At 40.7% G+C, this 26,519-nt stretch overlaps 1 protein-coding gene and 1 long non-coding RNA gene across 3 annotated transcripts in view; one reads left to right on the plus strand and one right to left on the minus strand.

Annotated features, from left to right (window-relative positions):
• Nucleotides 1-22,885, minus strand: part of WAC (WW domain containing adaptor with coiled-coil) — a 137,191-nt gene extending 114,306 nt beyond the window's left edge. Inside the window, exons 1-3 of one of the 2 annotated variants that reach the window (XM_075062264.1) lie at nt 22,388-22,885; nt 22,221-22,257; nt 20,592-20,787 (exon numbers count right to left, since the gene is read on the minus strand). In XM_075062264.1, coding sequence (XP_074918365.1) covers nt 20,592-20,787; nt 22,221-22,257; nt 22,388-22,428 — 274 coding nt within the window. In that variant the 5' untranslated portion in view covers nt 22,429-22,885. The remainder of the gene's footprint in view (nt 1-20,591; nt 20,788-22,220; nt 22,258-22,387) is intronic. The other variant, XM_032764146.2, reaches the window with a different exon arrangement.
• An 80-nt stretch (nt 22,886-22,965) lies between these two features.
• On the plus strand, nt 22,966-26,081 carry LOC142046311 (uncharacterized). The gene is made up of 2 exons (XR_012655200.1): nt 22,966-24,118; nt 24,796-26,081. It is a non-coding gene; the product is annotated as an uncharacterized LOC142046311 (long non-coding RNA).
• The last annotated feature ends 438 nt before the right edge of the window (nt 26,082-26,519 follow it).

A 26,519-nucleotide genomic window follows, 5' to 3' on the forward strand; every position in this document is an offset into this window, starting at 1 on the left:
GACAAACACAAGTGTATCTACTTTAATTAAAAACAAATCAGCAGGCAGTCAATAAAAGCACTCTTTGTTAAATCTGACAAAATTCTGTTTTCTCAGAAAAACAGTACTTCAATTTCCATATTGTAAAGAATATGGCTTCTTCCATAAACCCAAGTGAATTAGGGAATAAATAAGAAAATGCTGAAAAATAAACTTAAAACTGTAGTTAGTGGCTTAGATTTTCAAAGTGACTACTAATTTACAGTATCTAATTTGAGACACCATTAAGGAGTCTGCTCTTCAGAGGGTGGGTGTCCACTTTCTGAAAATCAGGTCCCTTAAAGGTGTATCAAATTGGCCACCCAAAAAATTATCTAGTCCATTTGAAAATTTCAACCAATATTTTTACCTTACATCTCAGAGGTTCCCAAAGTGATATATAAATGCAGACATACTAGGAGTAGAGTATAGTTGTTATTTAATAGCATGTACGTTACTACCCCACTTCTTATTTACATAAGTGATGCCTCATAATTAGGGCTCAGTGTCTGTCACAGAAGTCACATATTCTGTGACTTTCTGTAACTTCTGCAGTGGCCAGTGTGGCTGATCCCAGGGCCAGCTATGCCGACCACTGTTTTAGTGGCTCCACAGCCAGCCACTTGAGTGGCCCCTATCACCCTATGGGCTGGTCTACACTACAGCTGTAAGTCAACATAAGTTACACTACTTCAGTTACATAAGTTATGTAACTGAAATTGGCATAACGTAGGTCAAGTTACAGCAGTATCTATACCACGTTGTGTTGACAGGAGATGCTCCCCATCAGAATCAGAATCACAGATTATTAGGGTTGGAAGGGACCTCAGGAGATCATCTAGTCCAACCCCCTGCTCAAAGCAGAACCAATCCCCACTTCCCTAAATGGCCCCCTCAAGGATTGAACTCACAACCCTAGGTTTAGCAGGCCAGTGCTCAAACCACTGAGCTATCCATCGACCTACCTTACTCTTCTCGGGGAGCTGGAGTACAAAGTCAATGGGAAAGCACTCTGCCATCAACTTAGTGGGTCTTCACTAGATCCGCTAAATCAATTGCAGCACTGCCGAACTAGACGCAAGTGTAGACATACCATTAGTCTGCACTGCCTGATTATGTTTTTTTTTTTAACAATTGTTTTGGTGTTTAGTAGGATTCTAATGTGCTTGCAAGAGGGATATGAGGGACCTTAGCTAATTTTCCAACTGAGCTGGGGGACTTAAACTCATATTTGGGAATAGCAGGGGGAGCACAGCAGAATGTTGAGGGCCTGCAGCCTTAACTCCATGATAAGTAACCTTAACTGCATGTGAAGTAGTATCCAGACGCTTCACTCAGGATGAGGGGTCCCAGTTTACTAAACAGGGGAAATTTAGGTTGATGTTCAACATTTGTACATGGTGTTGTACAGAGAGACTTTATCTTAAAGTCAGCATTCAGATTACAAGCTAGGGCCCCAATCTTCCAAATATTTACAGACTTGTATCTTTACTACCATTGTTACCAATGGGACTAATCCTGCTAGTAAACTTAAGCATCTGCGTAAGCGCTTGCAGGATGAAGGCCTAGGATGGTAACATGTAGTAACTAAAATCAGAATTTGAGCAAGACATTTTACATCTTTAGTCCTACAAAATGTGCAACAAGCATTTCAAGTGGTCAGCACCTCTATTTTACATCTCATCAGAAAGATCCCACCTCCCACTGCTGAATGCACCCCAAAGATATGCTGGGTATTGGTTCAATAACAGAAGCAGAACAGTTATATTTTTCTTTGGAATTTTTACTCAAGTGCTAACAAGAACCAACTCTGCTTAGCTTATGTGAGATCAGATAAGAGCACAGCTTGCAGTGGTATAGCTACAGGCTTATCAGGTTTTGTCCAACGGCAGACAAATAGTCTTAAAATGGGAGAAATTAAACATTGGAGTCCAGGGAGAACTGCGATAAAGTAGTATCAGAGGGGTAGCCGTGTTAGTCTGGATCTGTAAAAGCAGCAGAGAATCCTGTGGCACCTTACAAAGAAGAGATTTCCTGGGGTGAGGATCCCCAGGGACGGGGTCTTGATTCACACGACAGGAAATGGTGGTGGGGAGAAAGAGGGAAGGGGGGAGAGAGGCTAATTTCTCTCGTGGTCAGGATTACTGTCTCTCTCAGGAAGAGTCTGGGAGGGGGAGAGAGAAGGGAGGAGGAGGGTGAAGTCTCTCTCCTGTTTGTGATTCAGATGTGATGTGTATATGTAGCAGTGATTATTGCGCCGCAGAATCTCCCAGCGAGAGAGACGAAGGTCTCTCTGTGGAGAGAGACGAGTGAGGGAAGGTTTAACTTCCTGTGTCTGTGTTAAGATCCAGAAGGGACCGAAGCGTTAAGATCCAGAGGGTCTGGGTCTTGGGGTTCCCCGGGCAAGCTTTTGGGGGGACCAGAGTGTACCAGGCACTGGAATTCCTGGTTGGCGGCAGCGCTACAGGTTCTAAGCTGGTAATTAAGCTTAGAGAAATTCATGCTGGTACCCCATCTCTTGGATGCTGGGGTTCAGAGTGGGGATTTGTACCATGACAAAGATGCTTAAGGCAAATTAATGATTTAGAAAGAACCAAGTCAAATTCAACACTACAGTCAAATCAATTTCTTATTTGATCATTCTTAATTTGTAAGAAATCCCATGCCAAGAGACGTCAACCTGTTGCATTTAAAGACAAGCCACTGGCTGTTGGTAGTAACAACAATGGCATCTTCTTTCAAGATTCCAGCAGAATAAAACATTCTTCCTCATTTCTCAATACAACATCCTTTGCTTGCAATGCAGGGTTCCAAAAATTCACTTGTACATCTACTCGTTTGTATATTTACTGTAGCTTTACAGTTTTATAAAGAAATGTGCAAACTGAAAGAGGTATTGATCACTAAAAGTTTCCAAGCTCTGTAATACATGAAGTAGGCTAAATAATACATTAAGAAGTATTTTCCTTCTCTCCACATTAGACAGAGGTCTTGGAATTTCTGTATGAATAGCAGAAAACGGAGTTCTCACAAAATGAAATCTATAATGATGTTTAATAATGAAGAAACCATGTTTCATCACCATTACCTAATTCAATTAAATTAGTGATTTAGATATTGTGAAATGTTTCAATCTCAAAATGAATGCTGTGGAGGAACATTCACTGGCCATTTTAAGTGTCAATTACTTTCTAGACAGAGTAAGTGGCCCTCTAAAGACCATGCAAAATAGCTGATCATTAAAAAAGATGTTAGTTGGTCATTAAAAAATTGCTTTTGTTTGTATTGCTCCAATTCAAAAGTGCCTGAAAAATATATTTTTTTTTTCAAAGTAAGTCAAGCAAGAGAAGTTGAACTTAAAAAGGTGTGAAAGGATTTTAATGTAAATCCCTTCAAAATTTTATCTACATAATTTCTAGTGTAATACTATACTTAACTAGGAAACCTCATCCACTCAGCTTAACAGACTTGAATTAACATCCATGGTGATTCAAAGGTGATATATGGCTTCTGGAGCAAATCATGATACATGATTATAATAAGAATAATCACAAGAAACAAAAAAATTGAATAGCACAGATTTCAAAGTGAATTCCTATCTTACGTCTAAGTCTTCATGAACACAAAATTGTAAATTTATTGTTTTGCTTAACAAATACAAAGAAAGTCCCATGTTTTGGCTACATATTTCTTCAAATGTGAGCACTTTTTTCAAATGATTTTTCTTTATGTTTGAGAGTGAGTAGGTCTGTACAGAATGTAAGAGTGAATTGCATCATCAGGGCAGAATCCCAGTTTGACTCATCAAGTTCTCTTTTTTCTACAGATGTTAATCACTACTATGATTCAATAATATTAATGACATCAGAGGCATACCTATCTTTCTATAAGGATGAGACCTCGATGCATAAAAAGGTTGATTCTTCGAAAGATGTGAAATTATATGGTATTTAAGGATGTAGGTTTACAAACGAACCTGGAGAGAAAGGACTGCACTTCAACGATTGCTTCTTAAAAAATCTTCTAGAACTGTGGTTCTCAACCAGGAGTGTGTACACCCCTGGGAGTACTCATGGGTCTTCAAGGGAGTACTAAACTCATCTGTATCAGTGCTTCTCAACCTAGGGCTTGCAGCCCTCAGTGGGGTCCTGGGCAGGGTCTAGGGGGTTGCAAGTGAGGGGCCAGCAGTATGGGGTGGCAAGCAGGGCAACTGCTCAGGGCCCCATGCCACAGGGGGCCACATGAAGCTAAGTTACACGCTTCAGCCCTGGGTAGTGGGGCTTGGACTTCAGAGAAGACTCAAATGAAAAAACAAGCTCAAGTACAATATTTATACTCCAATCAATCAATGTATTTTATAATTATATGGTAAAAGTGAGGAAGTAAGCAATTTTTCAGCAACAGTGTGCTGTGACTCTTGTATTTTCATGTCTGATTTTGTAAGCAAGTAACTTACAAAATTACTTGGGGTAATTAATTGAAACTTGGGGTACGCAAGACGAATCAGACTCCTGTAAGGGACACAGCAGTCTTGAAAAGTTGAGTACCACTGTTCTAGAAAACTAATTAAATGCTTCCATTTTCCTGACTATTTCACTGAAAAGCCAACATTTCTCCTCCAAAAATAAATAGTCTGTCTTTGACCAGGAGTTACTACAACTGTCACCAAAAGCATCCATTTTGGCTAGTGATAAATCCAAAGAGCTTGTATTATGAAAAAATACAAAAAACTAGTAACTCTAGTTATAGAGCTCAGATGTTGGAGATTAACTGCACTGAAACTGGATTTTGCCATATTCAAGTAAAAATTTACAATCCACAACCTTGTAGATACTCATTTTAACAAACAAATTTCCCATTACTTTTATGGAAAAAAAAAATCTGTAATAGTGCCCTTGAAGGAGCAGCACCAAGAGTACTTTGACCAGAGATTATCAAAATACATGAGATTTTCTTCATGAAGCTAATTTCAAAAGTATAATTTTAATAAAATGTGGATGAACACTTTCTGACCAGCATAGATTTTGACAAGCAGGAAGAAATTCAGTTTAAAACTACCAAAGCAAATTAAAAACAACAGATTGAAAGTACTAATTAAATGAGTTTCATGTAAAGACATCCATCAAGAGCTATTTTTTTCATATAATATGTTCACATCTTCCTTTCTACCTCGTTTTGGTATGCTGCTTCTGGGATATGGGCAGATGATATACCAGGGTGATTTTGGTCTTAAAGTGCACTTCTACGCTTGAAGCACAGTAATTTAAAAAGGCAAACACTGTTCCAATACCACTGTGTCAGTAACACCATAAAAGATTCGTTCCTTTTACAAGTAAAAGATTGGATTGCTGGAAAAAGAACTCGCCCAGAGATCTGACAACTAAGATTTTTTTCTCTGTCATACTTCACCAGTAAGACAATCTGGCAGGTATAAATGTACCTTCAATTACATCTGTGGGAGGGAGTGAAGAGAGTCTAGCTGTTAAGTCACCTGACTGTGACTCTGTAGATCTGGGATCAGTTCTGTCACATGTTGCCATAGACTCTGCCATAGACTTCTTGCGTGTCCCTGTGGGTAAGTCATTTATCTATTGTGTGCCTCAGTTCCTCATCTATAAAATAGGATGTAAGGTATTGTCCCTATTTCATAGGTGTATTGTCCATTAAAGTCCATTGCTGATTGCGAGATGTTCACATACTACTGTGATGAGGGCCATACAAGTGCTTGAAAGACTCATCTTTGCAAGCCTACTAATCGCCATCAAAAACACACAGGAGTTACTAGCAGCCAAATTTTACCTATAAACTGGGCAAATTTGATACAGTCATATAGAAACTAACACCTGATCCCATTTCTACAGGATCACTTTTCAAAGTAGAATTTCACTTTAAATATTCATCTTCAGTCTCTGAAACAAATGACATCCTAAGGATTTTAAAATAGTAATTACATTAAACTGTGAGGACAATAAACTGATTTTAAGTTACTCAATCCTCTACCCTACTACTTTGGGTCCTAAAACTGTGGATCTTTGGGCGATGAGCTGATCAAATACAGATTGTAATATCTCTCTAACTACAAAATCTTTGAATCTGTAGCGATTCAAGACTCTAAGAACAGAAGGGACCACTGGGTTCATCTAGTCGGACCTCTCGTATAACAAAGGCTCTAGGAATTATTTTGGGGAAGTTCTGTGGCATACCGTTTAGAAAAACATCTAACCTTGGTCTAAAGTTGTCAGTGATGGTTAATTCACCACAACCCTCAGTAAATTGTTCCAATCATTAAATTACTCTCACAATTAAAAATGTATGCCTTGTTTCCAGTTTCAATTTGTCTAGCTTCAACTTCCAGCCATCGGATCTTGTTATACTTCTCTCCCCTAGGTTGAAGAGCCCATTATTAAATATTTTTCCCCACAGATACTTATAGATCATAATCAAGTCATCCCTTAACCTTTTCTTTGTTAAGATAAACAGATTGAGCTCCTTGAGTTTATAACTATAAGGCAGGTTTTCTAATCCTTTAATCATTCCAATTTATCAACATCCAACTTGAACTGTGGGCCCCAGAACTGAACACAGTATTCCAGCAGCGGTTGCACCACTACCAAATATAAGGTAAAATAACCGCTCCACTACTACTTGAGATTTCCCTCTTTATGCATATATTATATCCAACATTTTGCACTGATACTTTTCAGAATAGTTTTATAAGTATAAAAAATTTTCAAGAGCTATTCCCCTCCAAGAACTGCTGTAATGCCTTATCTAAATGCAGCAGTTGCACCAGTTTAATTTAAATTAGTTTTTAAACAGATTTATAGATAAACTAGGGTAAAAATCTTTATGGACACCTATTTCCATTTCAACCAGGATTTAGATTAAATTTTGATTAAACTGACTTGAGTTAAATCTTAAATTAAACAAAAGAAACTTGTTAAACAAAAGTAAAATCTAATTAAAACAATAGTAAGAGCATCTGCCTTCTGCATCATCACAAAATCAATTTTAAAAATCTCACACCTTATGGTAAACCAGCGCAGCTTTCTCATGTAGACAAGCCCCAAGAATACCTCCAAGAAGCTCCCAAGGATATCTGCAGAAAACATCCTGCTTCTCATCTCACTTACAGGTACCCCATTTTCCCAAGAAGGATCTGGACTCAGGGACCGGGGTAGGTGCTACCTGTTTCTCACAGATGTACTGCTGAAGCTGAGAACAGGGACCAGAGAGGACTGCACCTTTAGCATTTTGCTGGGGGAGCGGGGGGAGATGACTGCTGCTAACAGCAAGAACTCTAAGTAGGTAATCCAGCACACCTCAACTGGGAACAGGAAGAGAGCCAGACAATGGTTTTACTGAAGAGACTGATGGGAAACTAATGATTAGTGATCCGTTTATACATTTTGAAAGCTATCTAGCAAAGAGAGGTCTAAACCTTTAAGCTTCATTCATTTAGGAACAGCAGAATTTGTAATGTTCATCAGACCACAACTCTAAAATACGTTATGTAGTATACAAAGATTATCTCAGCTGACAATATTTTCACTGAGTTGGAGTGCAGAAGTTATTTAGTGCAATAACGCTTTAGAATTAGCGGACAAGTTAGATTTTTATATCATCAAGTTTGTTTTAATTAAATGAACAAGACAGCAAAACAAATCTGGAACTGGGGGGACAAATGATCAGACTCTGAAAAGCTAAAACTGTTTGTTCAATTAACATCACTTTCCAAACAAAAAGTTTATGCTCTGATCATACAATCAATCCACATCAGGCAATTCCAAACCCACACAGAACCCACTGTGGTAGGAGTATGCCTCAATCGGCATATGTGAGCAGTTTTTTCTATTAAAAAAATCTTTCTGGGAAGGGAAGAGCTCATGTACAGGGAATGCACTGTTCACATAAAACTCATGTTTATAGTGAAAACGGTATCAAAACCACAACTCTGAAGTCAGTAACTCCAACAGTTTGGAGGAAAAAAACCCTGAAGAATTGGATTATACAAACTCTTCACCCAAAGGGTGAAGATGACCTACTCAACATGAAAAAAATCCTGGTGCGGAAGCACTTTGGCAAAGGCAAAACAAACAACCAACAGCTTGGGCGACAGAAGCAATAGTGGATATTCTTAAATTACTTAATCCCTACAGGTGAGACAACGAACGAAAAGCTGTAAAGTCATTTTGGTAAGGTGACAAGAGTGTATCACCCAGTGACTGGGAAACAGGCAAATCTGCACAATAATAATACCCAACAGGAACAAAAAAATGTGCCTACTGACAGCACCTTTCACTGAAGCCAATAACTGCCAAAAACATATACTTTTCTTCGAAGAAAAATGTCTGTATTATGCCTGTAAGTAAGATGCAATAGAATTAGAGAGCTATCAATCTGTAGTTTAATTCAGAATGACTTCTCAGGTAAGAAACACTAAAGAACTGTCTAGACTTCCAACTTTTAGGACAGCTTTTAGGGTGGTTGCCCCTAAGCTTCTCAGGTAGCTTTTAGGGTGGTTGCCCTAAAGACTGAGCATAAATAGAGAAAACATTTCTGAACAACAACATGGGCCAACACAGCTAGCACTATTATTAGCAGTTATAGATACTGAATTCTGCTACTGGTAAATCTGCAACAGTGTTGTCAGCATTTCTTTGGGCCTTTTTTTGTTTTACTCCAAAGTAACCTAGATTTAATGTAAAATGCTATTTAGTTAGACTCAAATTATAGTTTCTATATGCATTCAATCAAAAATCAACCCTTGAAAAGTTTACCAAATATCTATTAGCCAGAGACAGATAAATACAAAGCTAGAAGAGAAGTCTAATGTCAGTGACCTGGTGAGAAGCCCAGACCTCTCTACTATTATTGGTAAAGTTCAAAGAGTTTCTATTGGACTACAATCCTAGGACCTTCCTTTGAGGCTCTATTTTTTGAATCAGTCTCTGGTTAACAGGTGTCTGATAAATTTGAAGCCTTAACCTCTTCAAGCTGCTAGAAACGAAAAAGATTTCTATCACCTTCTCAGTCCACTACCAAACAGGGGTAAAGGTCTGTGAGAACAGGACTAAACATGTTTCCTTCACGCTGTCCTCTCCCAGAGCCAACAGAGTATAGCAAGGAGAAGGGTTTTGCAACTTTCCCTCTGTCAGCCTGTTTTAGGTGGTCCTCCCTCATTAATAGCATCAGTGGGAACCTCTGATGTTGCTCACAGCTTTAAAACAGAATTCTTGACACCCTTCACTATTATGCAGAGTTTTCTGACTAGCAGAAGTGAAAATGACCTGTCTTGTGAATTTCACTGTGCAGATGCTTTGAGAAAATCTATGAGCAGCAACAGACAAACTGGAATCAACTTTAACTTCAGGACGACAATGTGGAATTAATTCACATTTCGGAAATACTTTGCAATCCTAAATTTTTGGTTTTCAATGAAGGTTTATTTTCTGCAAATATTGATTAGATATCACCCTCCAACACACTCATCAGGAGAAAAGTCTTTCACTTGCCTGAGGTAAATTTCAAGCCAGGTCATTCTGCAAACCAACAACCTTTCAACCAGAGCGCACATCAGACTAAAATTATTTATTTTCAGATAAACAGAATGCTAGTATAGTTTTAGTTCTACCACTACTTTCTGTACCAGTACCAACAACTATGGACAGGAGAGTTCCAACTTCATTGGGGACTTGTTGAATATTTAACAAAAGTGGCTAGAGACAATTTAATTGCTCTGTTTTCCTATTTTAAAAAAACATTAAAATGTGTATTATGATGAATACAGGACCATGGGAAAACACACAATGCTTTAATGCATCATTAAAACAAAGGCTTTTTTTTTTAAAATGGTACTCTTTGGTGTTGAAAATTTTCATAAACACCAAATAAAATGTGTCAAGTGACCTAAGAACTAGGATAATGGCATTTTTTAGGTTGGTACTATAGGCATATGTACACTAGAAATGTAAGTCAACCTATGGGAGGTTGATTTACAACCACTACAGTAATTACTGTGGTGGTTGATGTCCACACTACCCTTCCTTCCGTCGTTGGTGCACATCCTCGTCAGGAGCACTTTCACCGACTTAAGTTAGACAATGCGAGGGGGCTTAGAGTCTGGGCATTCAGCACCACATGCAGCTCCCTGCTGGAAGCCCAGGTGCTGCCCAGAGTCTTCCAGCCCATGCTGGGACCAGGAGCCACCCTGACTTCGGGCATGGAACTCCCCTCCCGGAGCCCTGCTCTAGTGGGCAGCAGAGAGCCCGTAGGGGCAACTGGGCTCCCAGAGGTAGGGATCCAGGGGAAGAAAGAGAAGAGGCAGCCATGAGCCTCAGTGCAGTACCAGGGCTCCCTGCAGGAAGCAGGGAGCCTTCAAGCAGCAACCCAGCTGGCAGAGGGGAGCCCAGGCAGCAGCTGGGCTGGGAGCCAGGGGGCAGGTGGAAGTCTGCTAGAAGCAGTGAAAGTGGAAAGAATGACAGTCAGTCGAAGTAAATAATGGTGTCTACATGGATACTGCATCGCCCTAACTACACCGACATAAGTTCTACACCTCTCAGGGAAGTGGAGATATTATGTCAGTGTAGTATGGCACTTACATCAGAGGCAGCAAGGCTGTAGCGTGTACACTGACATAATTAGATTGACATAAGCTGCCCTTTGAGTAGTATAGACCAAGGGTACTATAAATAAAGGGGCTTCTATACTGTGCTTCTTACACTGGAGAAAGGAAACATTTCTCTTCCCACTGTAATTTTATTGTGCAAAGCTAAATAATGTTACAATTCACCAAGCAAAAGACACAACAAGTTTTAAAGTTAGAGTTACAGTACAGAACACCAAGGTATTTAGGAATAGTGAAATTTCACCACCTTTCAATTCATTTAGCCTACTGACTATGGTTCCCATTTCAAAACACGCAAAGAATGTTTCAGAAGCATTTTGTAACCCATAGGAAAAAAGCAAAATCAGTGCAACTTGCTGGCTTTTGCCAACTCAATTAGATCGTGCCAATTTTCTAAAACTTTATTTTAAAGTAATAAAACAATGTAATTCAAAGCGTCACCCCAAAATGCCTGTAAACTGTATGGCAACCAAGGGATTTAATCAATATTTCCATGACTATTTTGGTATGCTGACACTATGTACAACATTATACAGCAAATTCATATATGCAGCAAAAAGAAATACACACTTGTAAAGCGCTTGAGTCAAGAGCCCTTTGTTCAAGGTCAATAGATTTTTTTAAACTGTTTTTTAAGTTCAGATTTTTAAAAAGCTTTTGACAAATCAGCATTTTCAAATATCAGAACTATTCCAATACTACTAACGTGAAGGGACTGACAACATGCTTACTGAAGTTCTCTTAGGCCTTGGCTACACTGACGCTTTACAGTGCTGCAACTTTATCACTCAGGGGTGTGAAAAAACACACCCCCGAGTGCAGCAAGTTACAGTGCTGTAAAGCGCCGATGTAAACAGTGCCCCAGCGCTGGGAGCACAGCTCCTAGCACTGTAAGCTAATCCCCACGGGGAGGTAGAATACCTGCAGCGCTGGGAGAGCTCTCTCCCAGCGCTGGCGCCGAGACCACACTCGCACTTCAAAGCGCTGCCACGGGAGCACTCCCTCAGCAGCGCTTTGAAGTTGCAAGTATAGCCATACCCTTAACGTATCTGGCCATTAACTAGGTGAGGAATGCAGAGGTTCTGCAGAGTAAAACGGCAGAATAGCAGGCCAGAATTGGTGCACTGAAAGCCTTGTAGACAGTTGTCTCCTCAGTGAGAAAAAGCCCTATTTAGTTGCAAACCAGCCATGGTGGGCTTTTGTAGCAAGTCTGAACAGGTATGTATTTTATAGCAAAAACTGCCAAGTTTTCTCTGTTTGATCATTCCTGGATCTCTTCCCATAGACAAGTGGATTTCTTTTTGTAGATTTCAAAAATTTAACTACTGTTTTTAAACTACAGAAGTTTTGCAAAATGTGTGATTACACAAGAGCTCAACTAACTGTGCAACCAAAACTACTACATTATACAACTTCCAAAGCAAATCATCAAAACATTTGTTATTCCCAAACAAACAACGGGGGAAAAGGCAAAGTTTACCTTACAAATCAGTTATGTGATTTGGAAGCTGAATTCTAAGAGCTGAAAACTTTCCTATTTTATAAAAATACTAATTTATTAATATATACTTCGGTTTTTAGAACAGACTGAAGACATTTCACCAGAACAAGAACACTTCTATGATATTCTCCCATTAGAATATTCACTTCGAGGAGTGGCAAGCCTTCATCTGCAACATTAGCAAAAATGCTGAAATTGTAGTGTATCATCTCTCCCAATGACACCATAAAATAGAAAATGAGAAGATAATCAATCCTGTTCAATGTAAAAATAAAATGCAGTTGTCCCTTGAGCACGTGCTCTTTTAAAGAGCTGTATTTGGGTACACCATTTTTTTATCAATTTACTACTACTGTTGCCAAAATGTAAGTTCCAAAGTATGAGTGCTGAGTCTTGACATTCAGTACCAATGCAGTGTTCCCCACCAAAATGCTATTTTAGCAGAAGAAAACACCACACACACACACACCCCGCAATCCTCTATACTCTCATACTGGATCTGTAGGGCTCCACACTAGGGCTCTATTCCAAGGCATCCCCCTGTCAGAGTCCAGTCAGGGAGAGCTGCTTGGGCAGCTGTGAGGAGCCGTGGCAGCCCCTCCACCTGCCCTGGGCGGAGGAACCTGAGCAGCCCCCAGCAGACCTGCAGCCCAGGGCAGGTAAAAAGACTCAGGCTCCCCAAGCTGCCATTGTGGATCTCTCCAACCCAGCTCTGGCCAGGGGGCAGAGGGGAGGAGACTCGGAGCCGCAGCCCAGACATGGTAAGAGCTGGGCGGGCAGCAGTGAGGATCCACAGTGGACCCTCCACTTGTCCTGGGCATGAGGCCAAACAGCCCCCTGCCCAGAGTCCCTGCTCCCCCAGGCCTACCACCCAGGGCAGGTGGAGGAACCAGTACCCATGGTTCCTCACAGCTGCCCGCCCAGCTCTTACCAAAGACCTGCACAGAAATGGTCCACGGATATAAAGCGAATACTCATGGATTTGCAGGGCTCTACTTCAGACTACTACAAGAATAGCTCACAGGTACAGGACTGCCATCTCAGGCAGTAGCCCATATGTCCATGCTTCTCTCCTTTGCAGACACACATGCTAGAAACTTAAAACTAAGAAAGGTTGAATTCTGCAGAAATGAACAGAACCACCAATCACCAGGGAATGCTTTTTAATAATCTCTGGCAAGCAAATTTAGCAGACTTGTTTATAACCAGTATTAAGAAATTACTTTCCTTTTTCAAAGGGTAAAAGAAACTTACACACTCAGCATACTATATATAACTGCTAGAATTACCTAAATAATGCATTAAAATAAAACTCAGAAATTCAAATTTTACTGAATTTCAAGAAAAATCTATACGCAATTTATTAAAAAGCATTAAAAATACTAACTACTCTGGATAACCTGCATTAATTTCAAAAGTGAACAGTTCTAGACACATTTTCACCTTCATCTAACCAGTTGTTATTTACCATCATAGCTTAACAATTGCTTTTCAAAGACAATGAACTTCAAAATTAGTAATTTAAAAAAAAAAGTAGTTTCAGGACTATCACCTGACTGTGGTTTTACCACCACATTTTTTTAGTTTTAAAAAGATCTCTCCCCTGTTATGTGAAAGACCCACATAGAAGGGAAAACTAATTGACTATACGAGGGGTAGGCAACCTATGGCACCCGTGCCGAAGTTGGCACGCAAGCTGATTTTCAGTGGCACTCACACTACCCAGATTCTGGCCACCAGTCCAGGGGGCTCTGCATTTTAATTTAATTTTAAATGAAGCTTCTTAAACATTTTAAAAACCTTATTTACTTTACATACAACAATAGTTTAGTTACATATTATAGACTTATAGAAAGAGACCTTCTAAAAACATTACAATGTATTACCGGCACACAAAACCTTAAATTAGAGTGAATAAATGAAAACTCAGCACACCATTTCTGAAAGGTTGCAGATCCGTGGACTATCCAATATTTCCAATTAAACTTACTTGAGGATGGGTCGGACGGAAACAAGCCAGACCAGGGAAAGAACAGGTTAAAAATATTTAGAGAAGTTAGATTTAGTCAAGTCGGCAGGCCCTGATGAAATTCACGCTAGGGTACATAAGGAACTAGCTGAAGCAATGTCGGAAACATTAATTATTATTTTTGAGAACTCATGGAGGACAGGAGAGGTCCAGAGGACTAGAGAAGGGCACAAACAGTACTCATCTTTAAACAGGGGATCAAAGAGGACCAGTCAGCCTAACTTCAATACCTGGAAAGATACTGGTACAAAATATCAATTTGTAAGCACCCAGAGGATAAAAGGATAGTAACTAATAGCCAACATGTATCTGCCAAGAACAAATCATGCCAAACTCATTTCTTTTTCTGACAGGGTTACTGGGGAAGTGGAGAAGGGGGAAACCTTGATTTTAGTAAAGCTTTTAAAACAGTCATATGTGACATTCTCATAAGCAAACTAGGGAGGTGAAGTACTAGCAGGTGGGTTCAAAACTGGCTGAAAGGCCATACTCAAAGAGTAGTTACCAATGGTTCACTGTCCATCTGGGAGGTCATATCTAGTGGGGTTCCACAAGAGCCAGTCCTGGATCTGGTACTATTCATTTTCATTAATTACTTGGAAAGTGGTGGGGAGAGTTTATACAATTTGCAGATGACACCAAGTTGACAGGAGCTGCAATAACTTTGGAGACCAGGATTAGAATTCAAAATTACCTTGACAAGTCAGAGAATTGGTCTGAAATCAACATGACAAAATTCAGTAAAGGCACGTACAAAGTGCATAAATACAAAAAGGGGAATAACTGGCTAAGCAGTAGTACTGCAGAAAATATGGGAGTTACAGTGGATTTCAAAGTGAATGAGACAAAAATGTAATGCAGCTGCAAAAAAGGCTAATATTCTGGGGTGTATTAACAGTAATATGGTACGAAAGACACAAGAAGCAACTGTTGTCCTACTCCAATCAGTGCTGGTGAGGTCTCAGCTGGAGTATGGTGTCCACTTTTTGGCTCCATAGCTTAAAAAAAAAAAAAAAAAAAAAAGATATGGACAAATTGGAGACAGTCCAGAGAGCAAAAAAAAGTGATAAAAGGCTTAGAAAATGAGCATGTTTAGTCTTCAGAAAAGATGACTCCAGGGAGAACCTGGCAGCAGTCATCAAATGTGAAGGGCAGTTATAAAGAGGACTGTGATCAATTGCTCTGTGTTGACTGAAGGTAGGACAAGAAGCAATCCACTTAATTTGCAAAAAAAGAGAGAGAGATTGATGTTAAGACAGAAAAAACTTTCTAACCATAAGGATTGTTAAGTTAGAGAACAGCCTTTCAAGGGAGATCATGGAATCCCCATCACTGGAGGTTTTTAAGAACAGGTTAGACAAACTGCCAGGAATAGTGCAGGTATACTACTTGGTCCTGCCTCTGCATGAGCAGCTGGACTAGATGACCTCTCGAGGTCTTCTTCCTGACCTGTATTTCTACGATTCTGTGAAGTGAAAAAAATAAGGAGGGTTTCCACACCACACACACTGTATCTTCTGTGTTAATTATAAGAAGAATAGGTAAAAAAAATCATGTGCTTTTTCAAACTGAAGATGTCCCTTAGCAGTATCAGAAAATAAATGTGATAATATACAATAGAAAGTTTTCCCTCAAGACTAAAAATCCAGGGAACTGAGTTTCTGATTGGTCCAGAACAAATGCTTGTAAAAGTTTATTGGTCTTGGAAGCCTTTTCTATTCAATCTTCCACATACTTAAATGCAGATATTTCGAGAATTGCTGGAGTCAAAAATTAAATCTTTATATCATTTGACGGATGAGAGAATTTATAGCCTTCAAAGTGCTTCCTAGACCACCCACTCTCTCACTGATAATCACATAGACGTCTCCTCCCTTCCCCGTGACTGAGCAGCATCCTAAAGACAGTGCTTCCATGATAAATTAAAAAAAAATACTTCTCTAACATTTACTGCTTTTAATGTATTTAGCTTGCTGAACACTGTCTACTCTCTCCCCACCCATTTCCTTATCCCCCTGCACACATGCTTTGCTGCTATCAGGTTTTTAATCTGTCTGCCTACACTTGGGTTTTCTTCTCCTCTGCATTTACAGCCCAGCCACCTACTCTTCTCTCCCAACTGCCCTGTTCATTTTCCCTGATGGTGAATGCCCACTCCACTAGCTGCTCGCTTCCTTTCCTCCATAGCAATGGCCCCCAAGGCAGCAAGCTGGCTCCTTGTTTCCAGCTGTTTCAACAGGTATTTAGTGTCTTTTTGCAATGAATGTCCTGGATTCTTGGTAGACAAGGGAAGCCAGGAGCCTGTGACATATCAGCTCTCTGCAAAATCTCTACAAACCGATCTAGAAACTCCTTTTGTAAAATAGTCCATTTTAGCTTTGATGGTTATCGCCAGGTCCCTCTGTTCTGTAGTGATTTAGTTAGTTTGGCATTTTATATTATTGAATATATCATATTCTAAAGTTTAGATCAATAATTTCTTATATCTAAAATTCTTCTAGTTTAAGTTCACAAGTAACTAAAGGTAATCAACATTAACTATTCCCATCCAACTTCAGTGAAGTTTTAGTATCTAGATAATATCAATTGAATTAGTCTGTGAAGGGAAAAAATGTAGTACATGATCTAAAAGGTTTCATGTTGCATATACGAATATTGTTCAAATAATAAAATTTTAACATCCTCTATTCACCTGTATATTAAGAATATGACAAAAAGCAAACAGATTTTCACAGATCCTCATGAACTTAGACACAGCAGGATGCCTGAGATCATTTCATATCAACTAATACCTGCCTTTACATAGGTTTGGAGTACACATGGCCAGAGCTGAACTCCCTATCTAAACTCAAAATTCTGCCCCCTTATATTTTCCATCATTGATGTCAAAGACACTGTCACTCAGGCATGACCTGGAAGTTATTTTTCACAATTCCTCCCTTGACCTACAGGATGTATTCAAATTTTGCAACTTCTTTTTTCGGTTTTAAATGCAGATCTTTTCTTCCCATCCCCACATCTAACCTACTCACCAGGCTTTATTACTTCCTCCTCTCAGGCTCTCTGAAACCCATATCTCCCCCTCCAGTGCTCTGAAAACACAACTGCTAGGATCATTTTCCCTTGTCTGTTAGTCTGCCCTGCCACAATACACACATTTTGAATCCTTCTATTGATTTCTCCCCTTTTCTACTAAGTCAAATTCAAGTTTCTTCTCCTCGCCTTCAAGACTCTTCATGGCTATCTTTTCCCTGCCAACAATGCTAGCTTTAACTGCTCACCTCCCTCAGGCTGGCTGTTCATACGCATGGAATCCCCTCCTGGAACCAACAGATAACCCCACAAGACCCACATCTGTGACTCCTACAAGAAACTGGCCAAAAAATAATAGATTATGGGCTGTATGGTATAGTTATTTTGTGCATTGTTTGTCACCATAGATTTTAAGCTCTTCAGGACAGGGACTTGGCTTCCACGTGTGGAGACCTGAATACAAACACAAGATAGTAATTTTGCCACTTGGAGTGTGACAGAATAAAAGCAAATATTCACAGCCAACACTTTTTTTTTTTTTTTTTTTTTTAAAAACCACTGGATGCACAATCACATCACTTCCACTACCACTGGTAGTGTAGCCAAATGTTTATGCTAAACATTAAAGGTGGATATATTTTAGTGTAGTCTGTGTGTGACTTTCCTTGGGCGATAAGAGGACAAAATATGTCAAAAGCCTGCAATAACCCTGGAATAAACTTTACCCATTACCAGAGAGACTGAATACTCAACTTGCTTTACTTGTATTATACCAACACATAAGGCTTGTCCACGCAGTTTGGTGTGTTCTTGGTATCACTATAATTACATTGATTAGAAACCAATTTAGTTACAGCAGTACAACTTCCTACTGCAGATGCAGTTACATACTAGTACAAAGATGCATATATCCATACATCTCATTTCAGGAATAAGCTTTATGGATATAAGCACTTTTATATGTGTATAACTGTATCCATAATAGACAGTTGTACCACTTGATCTACATTGGTGTCTAAAACAATACAATTATAGCAGCACAAAACAAAAAAACCTTATGTATAGATAAGCCCTTAATAAAATAAGTCAATTTTTGCTTTACCACAAAATACTGGTCCAGATTCAGGACTGAATAAATTCAAAACATCAGCACCCTGTACCACTTAGTCATTTGTTTGCTCAAAGAAGAATTGGAAACTAGGAGAATGAAAAATTGAAGTGATTTTTAATATTAACTTTAAAAGGAGAGGAATGGGTGAGGTTAGGCTTCTAGTTTAGTGTTTAAAACTCCAGTGTTGCATGGTGCATGTTGTTGGGTTTTGCTTTTTTTTTTTTTTTAAACAAATCTTACAGTTAATGAAAAAAAATCACGGGAGTATTTCCATTCAACTAATTCGCTTAGATGTAGTCATTCCCTTGCAGTAGTTCCAATCAAAACACTCCAACGCTACAATAATGAAACTGACTAGAAAATGAATAAATACAAAACTGAAACCAGTCTATTTTCACTGCCTAAACTAAGAGAAATGCAAAGAATAAACACATTCAAAATAATGGAGACGAAAATGACATTACTAATTTTACTTCAGTGAAGTCCTAGGTCCTATTAGCATTTAGTAATGTTTTTTTTTAAAAAAATGCTCTCTAACTTGACAATATCTATCCATTTAAACAAAATACGGTATGTTCTCAGTAAGGTTTCTGTAGCCCTGAAATTGAGAGAGATATGGGAAGTATTAAGATAACTTGACTTCTGTATTGGTATAATGAGTGACACGGTGGAACAATCAGTAGTATATTTTAGTGCAATTACAGTACACACTAGCCTGTATTTAAAATCAGGTAGCTCGTTATAGTCATGGATGTAATACCCAATAAATGTATCAGCAACACTCAGTCAAGAAGTTCCAGTTTTGTTCAAACACCTAACTCCAATTCATAAAAATGATATGAGTATGCCATACATCTTAATGGTATCAAAGTAAAATGCATGTAGTTTAAACCTCTGCATAGATATTTCAGAGCACAGATTTATATGCATAAGTAGGCTCTGCCAGTCTGTTCTATGCACTATGCTTTACTGGTCACAATTTAATATTATTTCCCTCAATTACGCTATTTTTATGGAATGTAAGCTAGACATGATTTCTGAATACGCAAATAATTCTTAGTTTTTATAAAACAAAATCACTTCCGTTTATTTCATTTTGTGTCATTTAACAAATACTCTTTATTCTGAAAGGCTCACATTCACTTATGCAAACGTTTAGGACTACTTGTTACACATACTAAAAATACACTGTGTGTGTGACCTCCATTAATCATAACACACTGAATTTTTCACTCCATGAAGGAACGGGAGGGTGGGGGGGGAGGAGAGAACAGAAAGGGAAGCAGCCTTCTATTCCCTTTACATATTCCAGTATCTAGACTACATTATCCCTCTACACTACCATATACAAACCACGAGGCACTGCATCACCAATCATTCAGTCCAGGTGGACTTGAGAACTTGAACTTATTTCTCCTATGTTTACACACAGTGAGAATGGGTTCAATATTCAGCTGCCATCCCCACCCCCTCAAGTGCTCCTATATAGGACCTTGATCCTCCAAACACTTACACATGTGCTTACCTTTTACTAAGGTAAGTCCCATGAAAATCAATGGAACTACTCATGGTAGTAAAAAGTTAAGAAAAAAGTGTTAAGTGTTTGAAGGATCAATGCCTTGGGGAGCAAGTAAGTAGAACCAGAAACTAAACCCAGTCTCTTGAATGGTAGCATAGAACAGAAGCGTATCAGGCTTGCAAAGAACTTAGTCTATCAAGTATGGAAGTGTAACGTTTAGAAGAACAGCACATTAAAAAGAAAATTATTAATCCAAGTTAACCGATGAGCATTTTCTTATGCCCTAACACATTATAAGCAATTTAAACAACTGAACAACAGAAGACAGACTAATAGTAGCTGGAACTCTGATGCTTCAAAGTCTTTGGAAGAATAAGTAAAAATGTAGTCTGTTTATAAAAAATCAAAAATGTAATTTAATTAAGATGTTACCACATACTGCCTTTAGAAGTCAGCTTGAAAATGCAACAATACAAAAAAAATAAATTCAATAAATCTCTTGGTGGCTTTATTGAAATCTACTACTTTTTGGAAGAGTAAAAATTAGTTCAGTTTAAAAGACCAAGGGCAATTGCTTCCAGTGAAACTGATCACTATATTTTGGTCTCAGTGCAGTCCTCTGACCATGGTGTAAGGCATGTAATTTAGTGTGAAGCTGTGCTCATGTCAGTTGTAACTGTTTCACTTGTTACTTTAATAAAATTGAAGTCAGATTACTACTGCTTAAATAAAAGTCAATTAAAAACAACTCACCTCCATCCCTCTCTCTAACTCTGTGAGTATGCACACTTTTTGCTTTACTGTGCCCTGTGGTGTCACCATATTTGTTTTCAGGGCTATCAGATCGCCGCAACATTTTATTTGGTGGTGAAGGATCTGTGGTGTCTCGCATCTTGTCATGACGATGATCACCTCCACTGGGGTGACTCTTTGATGAGTATTTAAGAGTCTGCAAAAGATGAGAATATGTTTTCAAATTAAATCCAATTATGTAGCAGTTAATATTACTTCCAACTAATATAAATTCTAAATTTACAAGATTTGAGATTTTTCACTGTCTAGTGTAAATTTTAGTGATAAAATAATTTGTAAGGTATATTTGTGTGACATATCGACATTTTAGAAAGATAAGTAGCATAAAGATTCCCAATTTTAATTATCCCATCTACAGTAAGAAATTCTATTCTTATTTAGCTCTTATATCATATTCCCCCACTGTGGGCTCAGAGGTGAATAGCTGCTATAATAGGATATTAAAATTAAACTGCAATTCCTTGAATTCTAATTTATCTTGTGCTATACACATTCAGCACTACATAGACTGCTGACTTTCTTCTTTTTGGGAGGAGGAGTTCAGTTACTTAATAAGTAATGTTTTAAAAACAGAAGTTATCATTTACAAATTCTGAATGAACCAGTGTATGCACTGTAAGTTTAATTCAAAGTCACTTAAGCTCACCCGCCTTGAATTTCCAGAACTTTATTTGGGCACAAGAACAACTAAGACAGTATTAAAACGGATGATGAACTGGGGGAGAGGGGTGTGAGGTGGTGCGGAGGGGAGATTAATTTGTGTTCATTCTGAAATATTTACATGTTGGGAAGCAGCACTGATCAGCATCTTACACCTGCTTGTTTTCACAATGCAAACCTCTGGATGGGGAAATGTTTACATTTAGATGAACTGTCACTAACAGCTGCTTTCAATTGTTACATTTTGTTTCACAACTAGTCAGCCAAATGCCCAGAAAACAGCCCCTCAAATGTGTTAGGAGAACACAATACCCCACTTCTCTACCTATAAGAATAGGTGTCCTCAAAAAACCACAGCTAGCATTCCCCAAGAACTAAGTTTTCAGGCTAGGAAGGGAGTATGTTATGCCTCTCAGAACTACAAGTAGTTTCTCAGTGACATAAGGATTTGATGCAGGTTTCCGAGTGCAAGAGGCAGCCCCAGTGGGCCAGTGGCTATAGTGTGCCCTGCTCAGGTGTCAGCTCCCAGCAGGGATTTGGGGAGCAGGCGAGGGGCTTTCTCTGGCCTTTAGAGAACACGTTTTACTATCTGCTTTTCACTAAATGCGATACAGACTCATTCTCCCGCCCCCCGCCTTCTCCCTGAGGGCCGAACCCTACACAGGACTTCGCTAGGCCTCGCCTAGCCTCCCTGCCTCTGCCCCGCCGGGCACCAGAGGGAACCGGGACCCCTCCGCCCTCCCACATAGGTGCCCCCTTCCCGGTACTAAGGGGCTCGTGAGTGGAGGAGGCGGGGAAGTGGCAACACCGCGGCCTGCGTCGGCGGCCGAAGCCTGTGCTGGAGTAGCTCCCCCCCTCCGCTCTCTCCCCCGCTCCTCCTCCTGGGCCTAGCGGCCAGCCTGCAGGTACCTGGTAGGGCTGAGAGTCCCCCCTGCGGTCGTGACAGCTGGAAGAGAGAGAGAAAGCGACGTTAGCGAACAACCGTTACCGGCCGCCGAGGGGGAGGGGTACTACAAACATGGCGGAGGGGCTGGGGGAGGCCCCGCGGGGTGGGGGAAAGGGAGGAGGGGATTTACCCATCACTGAGTCTCTGCTGTTTCCTCGCATACATTACCATCAATGCCCGGCCTGTGTGCGTGAGTGTGAGGGGACCAGGAGGGGACGGCCGCGGCCGGGCCACAGGCGCCGAGGGGGGAGGAGGGGGAGGCAGCGCTCCGCCTCACCACCGACCGGGACAGGGAAGGGGAGGGAGAGAGGGAGGGGGCGGCTCAGGCAGCTCGGCTGGGAGCAGCGCTCACGGGCCCATCTCCTCTCCGCACAGCGAAAGGGGAGACGCCACAGCTCGGCCCCGCACACGCTGAGACACTGAGCAGCACAGACTCCTCCGCCGCTGCCTCCTCCCCCCGCTGCTCCCACCACCGCCGCCGCCGCTCCTCCACTACATCCGGGAAACTCGGGCGACGCCTTGTTCGGTTAACGTCGGGTGTTTTCGGCTGTTTTCGGCACGCCCCTCCCACTCGGCCCCTGTGCTCTTGGGCTGCTGTGCCTTCAGGAAACATCGGCTATTTCCGCCAAGTCCAACGCCCTCACTCTTCCCCTTCGGACAACATCGGTTATTTCCGCCACCAGCCTACCGCTATCGGGTAACGACCTCCACCAGCCTTCGGAAAACATCGGCTATCGCCGCAGACAGCTCCTTCGCATTCGGAAGCTCTCGGGTATTTCCGTGACCCTTCACCCCTCGCCCGGCGGCCACTGCCGGTTGGAACGCTCGGAGAAAGCAGCTGTTCGGAGAGCCGGGCTGGCTGATTGGCCAACAGTCCCTCGCCTCTTGGGTGGCATGGCGAGCTCCTGAGAGGCGTGCTCCGCTGCAGATAGCCTCGGGTGAGAGCGCTGGCTACTAGTTAGTGCAGACCGCTTTCCGGCTGGTGGGGGAGGCTCTTCGTCCAGGCTGAGCACAGCAGGGGCAATGGCAAGGGACAGGGTCTCCCCCAAGCCCGACTGAGAAATGGGAGGGTAGAAAGGGAACCATCTTGTGTACATCCTGTCTCTTGAGAGGAAACTCGGGACGGGGAAGGTTAAAACAGCCCTTTGGGAGGCTTGCTCCTGGCTGCATGGATGTGCGAGTGTCCCCTGTGCTGCCCTTTGCGGCGCTTGTTTGTCTCGCAGCAGCCCCAGTGGATGTTTAAGTCTTAAGACTCGAAGGCTAGGGCTTTTTTCCTGTCTCTGTTAGGAAAGTGCCTGAATTGTCACCGACATAGTTGCTGTGGGAGTTAGGTGGCAATAGTAAGAGCCGCCCCAGTGGGGTTTCCCCTCTCAAATTGCCAGGCTTTTGGTGGCGGTGCTGTTTGTAGCGTGCCATAGCAGCCACTGCTTGAAGCCCCAGAGAACACTCTCTTCGTCTCCACTTAGTAGTAAGAGGATGGAGAGCAAATAGGGCTGGGGTACATCCCTGGCACCCTCGCACCTGCAGTCAGTTCCCATAGCAAGCATGTAATGTTCATGATATGGCTCTTCTGTGGAGACAGAGCACTCTCACACTGCCTACTCATCCAGACTGCTCCCGGTATCGCGAAGAAAAGCAGCTCTCCAGAGCAGAGGCGGGCAGCTATCTAGCCTATTACAAAACATACTCATCTAACCCATGTCCACGTGCGTTTGAAAATAGCGTGTTGAATTGATTCATAGAATCATAGAATATCAGAGTTGGAAGGGCCCTCAGGAGGTCATCTAGTCCCACTCCTGCTCAGAGCAGGACCAATCCCCAACTAAATCAAAGTTTGGATGCCCGGAGCAGCTAGGGAGAGGTAAATCGTTGCGGGGGATTGAGGGGAGGCTGGGGACATTCCGGCTGGTGGCTCCTAACTTATGCTGGACTCACTATAGGCAGACCTGGGAAGTACTGTGAGTGGAGGTGGTACAGTACTTGTGGTTAAGTACAGTATTAGATGGAGAAAATGTCTTTCTTTATCCTTGACTTTGAGTGAATATTTCTAGTGACAATCACCAAATTTCTGTCCTCCATAGAAAAGACTATATTTGTAGATTACAGTTTTATATTTGGGACCAAGCACTGAAATTCTGAGCCCAAAAGGAATTGTTTTTTCCAAGAAAGTTGTAATAGGAAGCTACAGTGAAAATTATTTTGACAATTTTGCTGTAATGAAGGGTTAGACTTCATTATATGTAAACATTCAGTAACTATCAAAAGAAACTCACTAAAGCACTGAGTAAGTAAATGGAAATTCTGGAATCTTGAATTTTGGCCCTGATCCCTAGACAGAAAGAGGCTGGAAACATCACAGAAGTTGTATCCTTAGGTATGTTAAACTTAAGTCTGGGGAGGTTTGGGTTTTGTTTTGTTCTTTTAAAAACAAAATGCTGTTTTACCATAGCTGTACCTGTACTGGTTTGTTAGTGGAGAGTTGTTCACAAAAGCCCAGCTACAGACTTTTTTGTTTTGTTTTTCCTTTTTAAATTAAAGTGCTGAATAGTGTTGCTGAGAGAGGACTCTGAAAGTGGTCGCAGAGTCCACTGAGAGGGTGGAGCCTGGATGATGACTCAGCAGGGAGCTGTTCTGCAGGGTTACAATAATGAGCTGGTGAAATGCATTGAAGACTTATGCATGCAAAGAGAAGAACTGAACAAGCAGATCCAGCAAGCAGAAGTGGAAAAAAATAAACTCCAGCATGAAATCCGAATCCTGTCTGAGCAATTGGAGTGTGTCTGTGAAAGCTTGGCCCAGAAGACAGCCTCACGGAACGAGCTTGATAAAATCCTTGCTGAAACTGAAACTGCTTATATGAAGATTTTGGATAGTTCTAGAATGCTGCTAAATGTCCTGAAGAAGGAAGTGGGGAATTGAAACAAAGCTGCAGAGCTGAAAAGCAATGTGGCCTGAAACAGCTAAATGCTTGGACTCTAACACGATTACAATTCCTCCTGTTCAGAAATGAGGTTAGCCACAGAACCCTGTGGTGAGCATAAATCTGAGAAAGGGTTCTGCCTTAACTTTTGTATATGTTTTTAGCACATTTAAAATCATGGAAAATAATGTACAATACAGATGAATAAAGCTACTGTTTTGCTAAAAATTTCTCTATAATTATCTAAACAAACCAGCACATACGAAGAATTACATAGACTTTGCAAATAGATTTGAGGAAGATAGAGATCAAATTTTGGACCAACCAACTTTGACATTATGCCTCTTTAATAACTGTAAGGGAAGGTCGGCAAGGAAAGGATTCTCTTGATTTACCACTCAAGCCCTAAATGTTTACAACTGAATTTCAATCTGATTTATCAGTACTCCGTAAATCTGAGAGGAAAGAACAACTTTGTCTCTTTTCAGTCACTCCCATAGCAATGGCAAGAATACATGTTAATGACTTCTTTGAGAAATCCTGTCCAATTAATCCAATTCAGTTCTCTCTTTCCTGGGAAACATTGCAACTGAGGCCTTGGAAGAAGGGATGGTATAGAATGAGTGGGCAGGTGGTGGATTCTGAACATGGACAAAATACTTCTCACTCCTTTTGGCTGAGTCAAGATGATGATGATGAATTGTTTCAGCTGTTATTGGCCAAATAAAAATCTGCTAATGGTTTCTTCTTTTAGGAGTCTGTTCTCTATCTGAAATGTGCCCATACCTCAATCTCAGTATTATTTATTTTTATTAAGGTGGCATCCAGAGACTCAACAGTTTCATGTTGCTTTCAGGCCCACCTAAACCCCCTTTAAAATAAATGGAACAGGATTACGTCAAAATATGTTAAAATCTTTACATTTTAGGGGGGAGGGATAGCTCAGTGGTTTGAGCATTGGCCTGCTAAACCTAGGGTTGTGAGCTCAATCCTTGAGGGATCTGGGGCAAAATCAGTACTTGGTCCTGCTAGTGAAGGCAAGGGGCTAGACTCAATGACCCTTCAGGGTCCCTTCCAGTTCTATGAGATAGGGGTGTGTGTATGTATAATAGAACAAAAAAAACCATACTATTTAACAGATGCTCTCTTTAGAAATTGAATTTCCAAAATGCAAGTTGATCATGTCCATGCAAAGTGCATGGCAACTATAAGCTTGCATACTGGCAGAATAGATCCCTTCATTTTTATAGTAGATGGCTATGTGTGGTATTCTAACAGGAAACAAACTTTTGAGTCTTTAGAACTCAAGACCATACATTACACAACTATTATTTATAAGGAT

The sequence above is a fragment of the Chelonoidis abingdonii genome, chromosome 2 (genome assembly GCF_003597395.2).
Source record: "Chelonoidis abingdonii isolate Lonesome George chromosome 2, CheloAbing_2.0, whole genome shotgun sequence".
NCBI classification, from domain to species: Eukaryota; Metazoa; Chordata; order Testudines; family Testudinidae; genus Chelonoidis; species Chelonoidis abingdonii.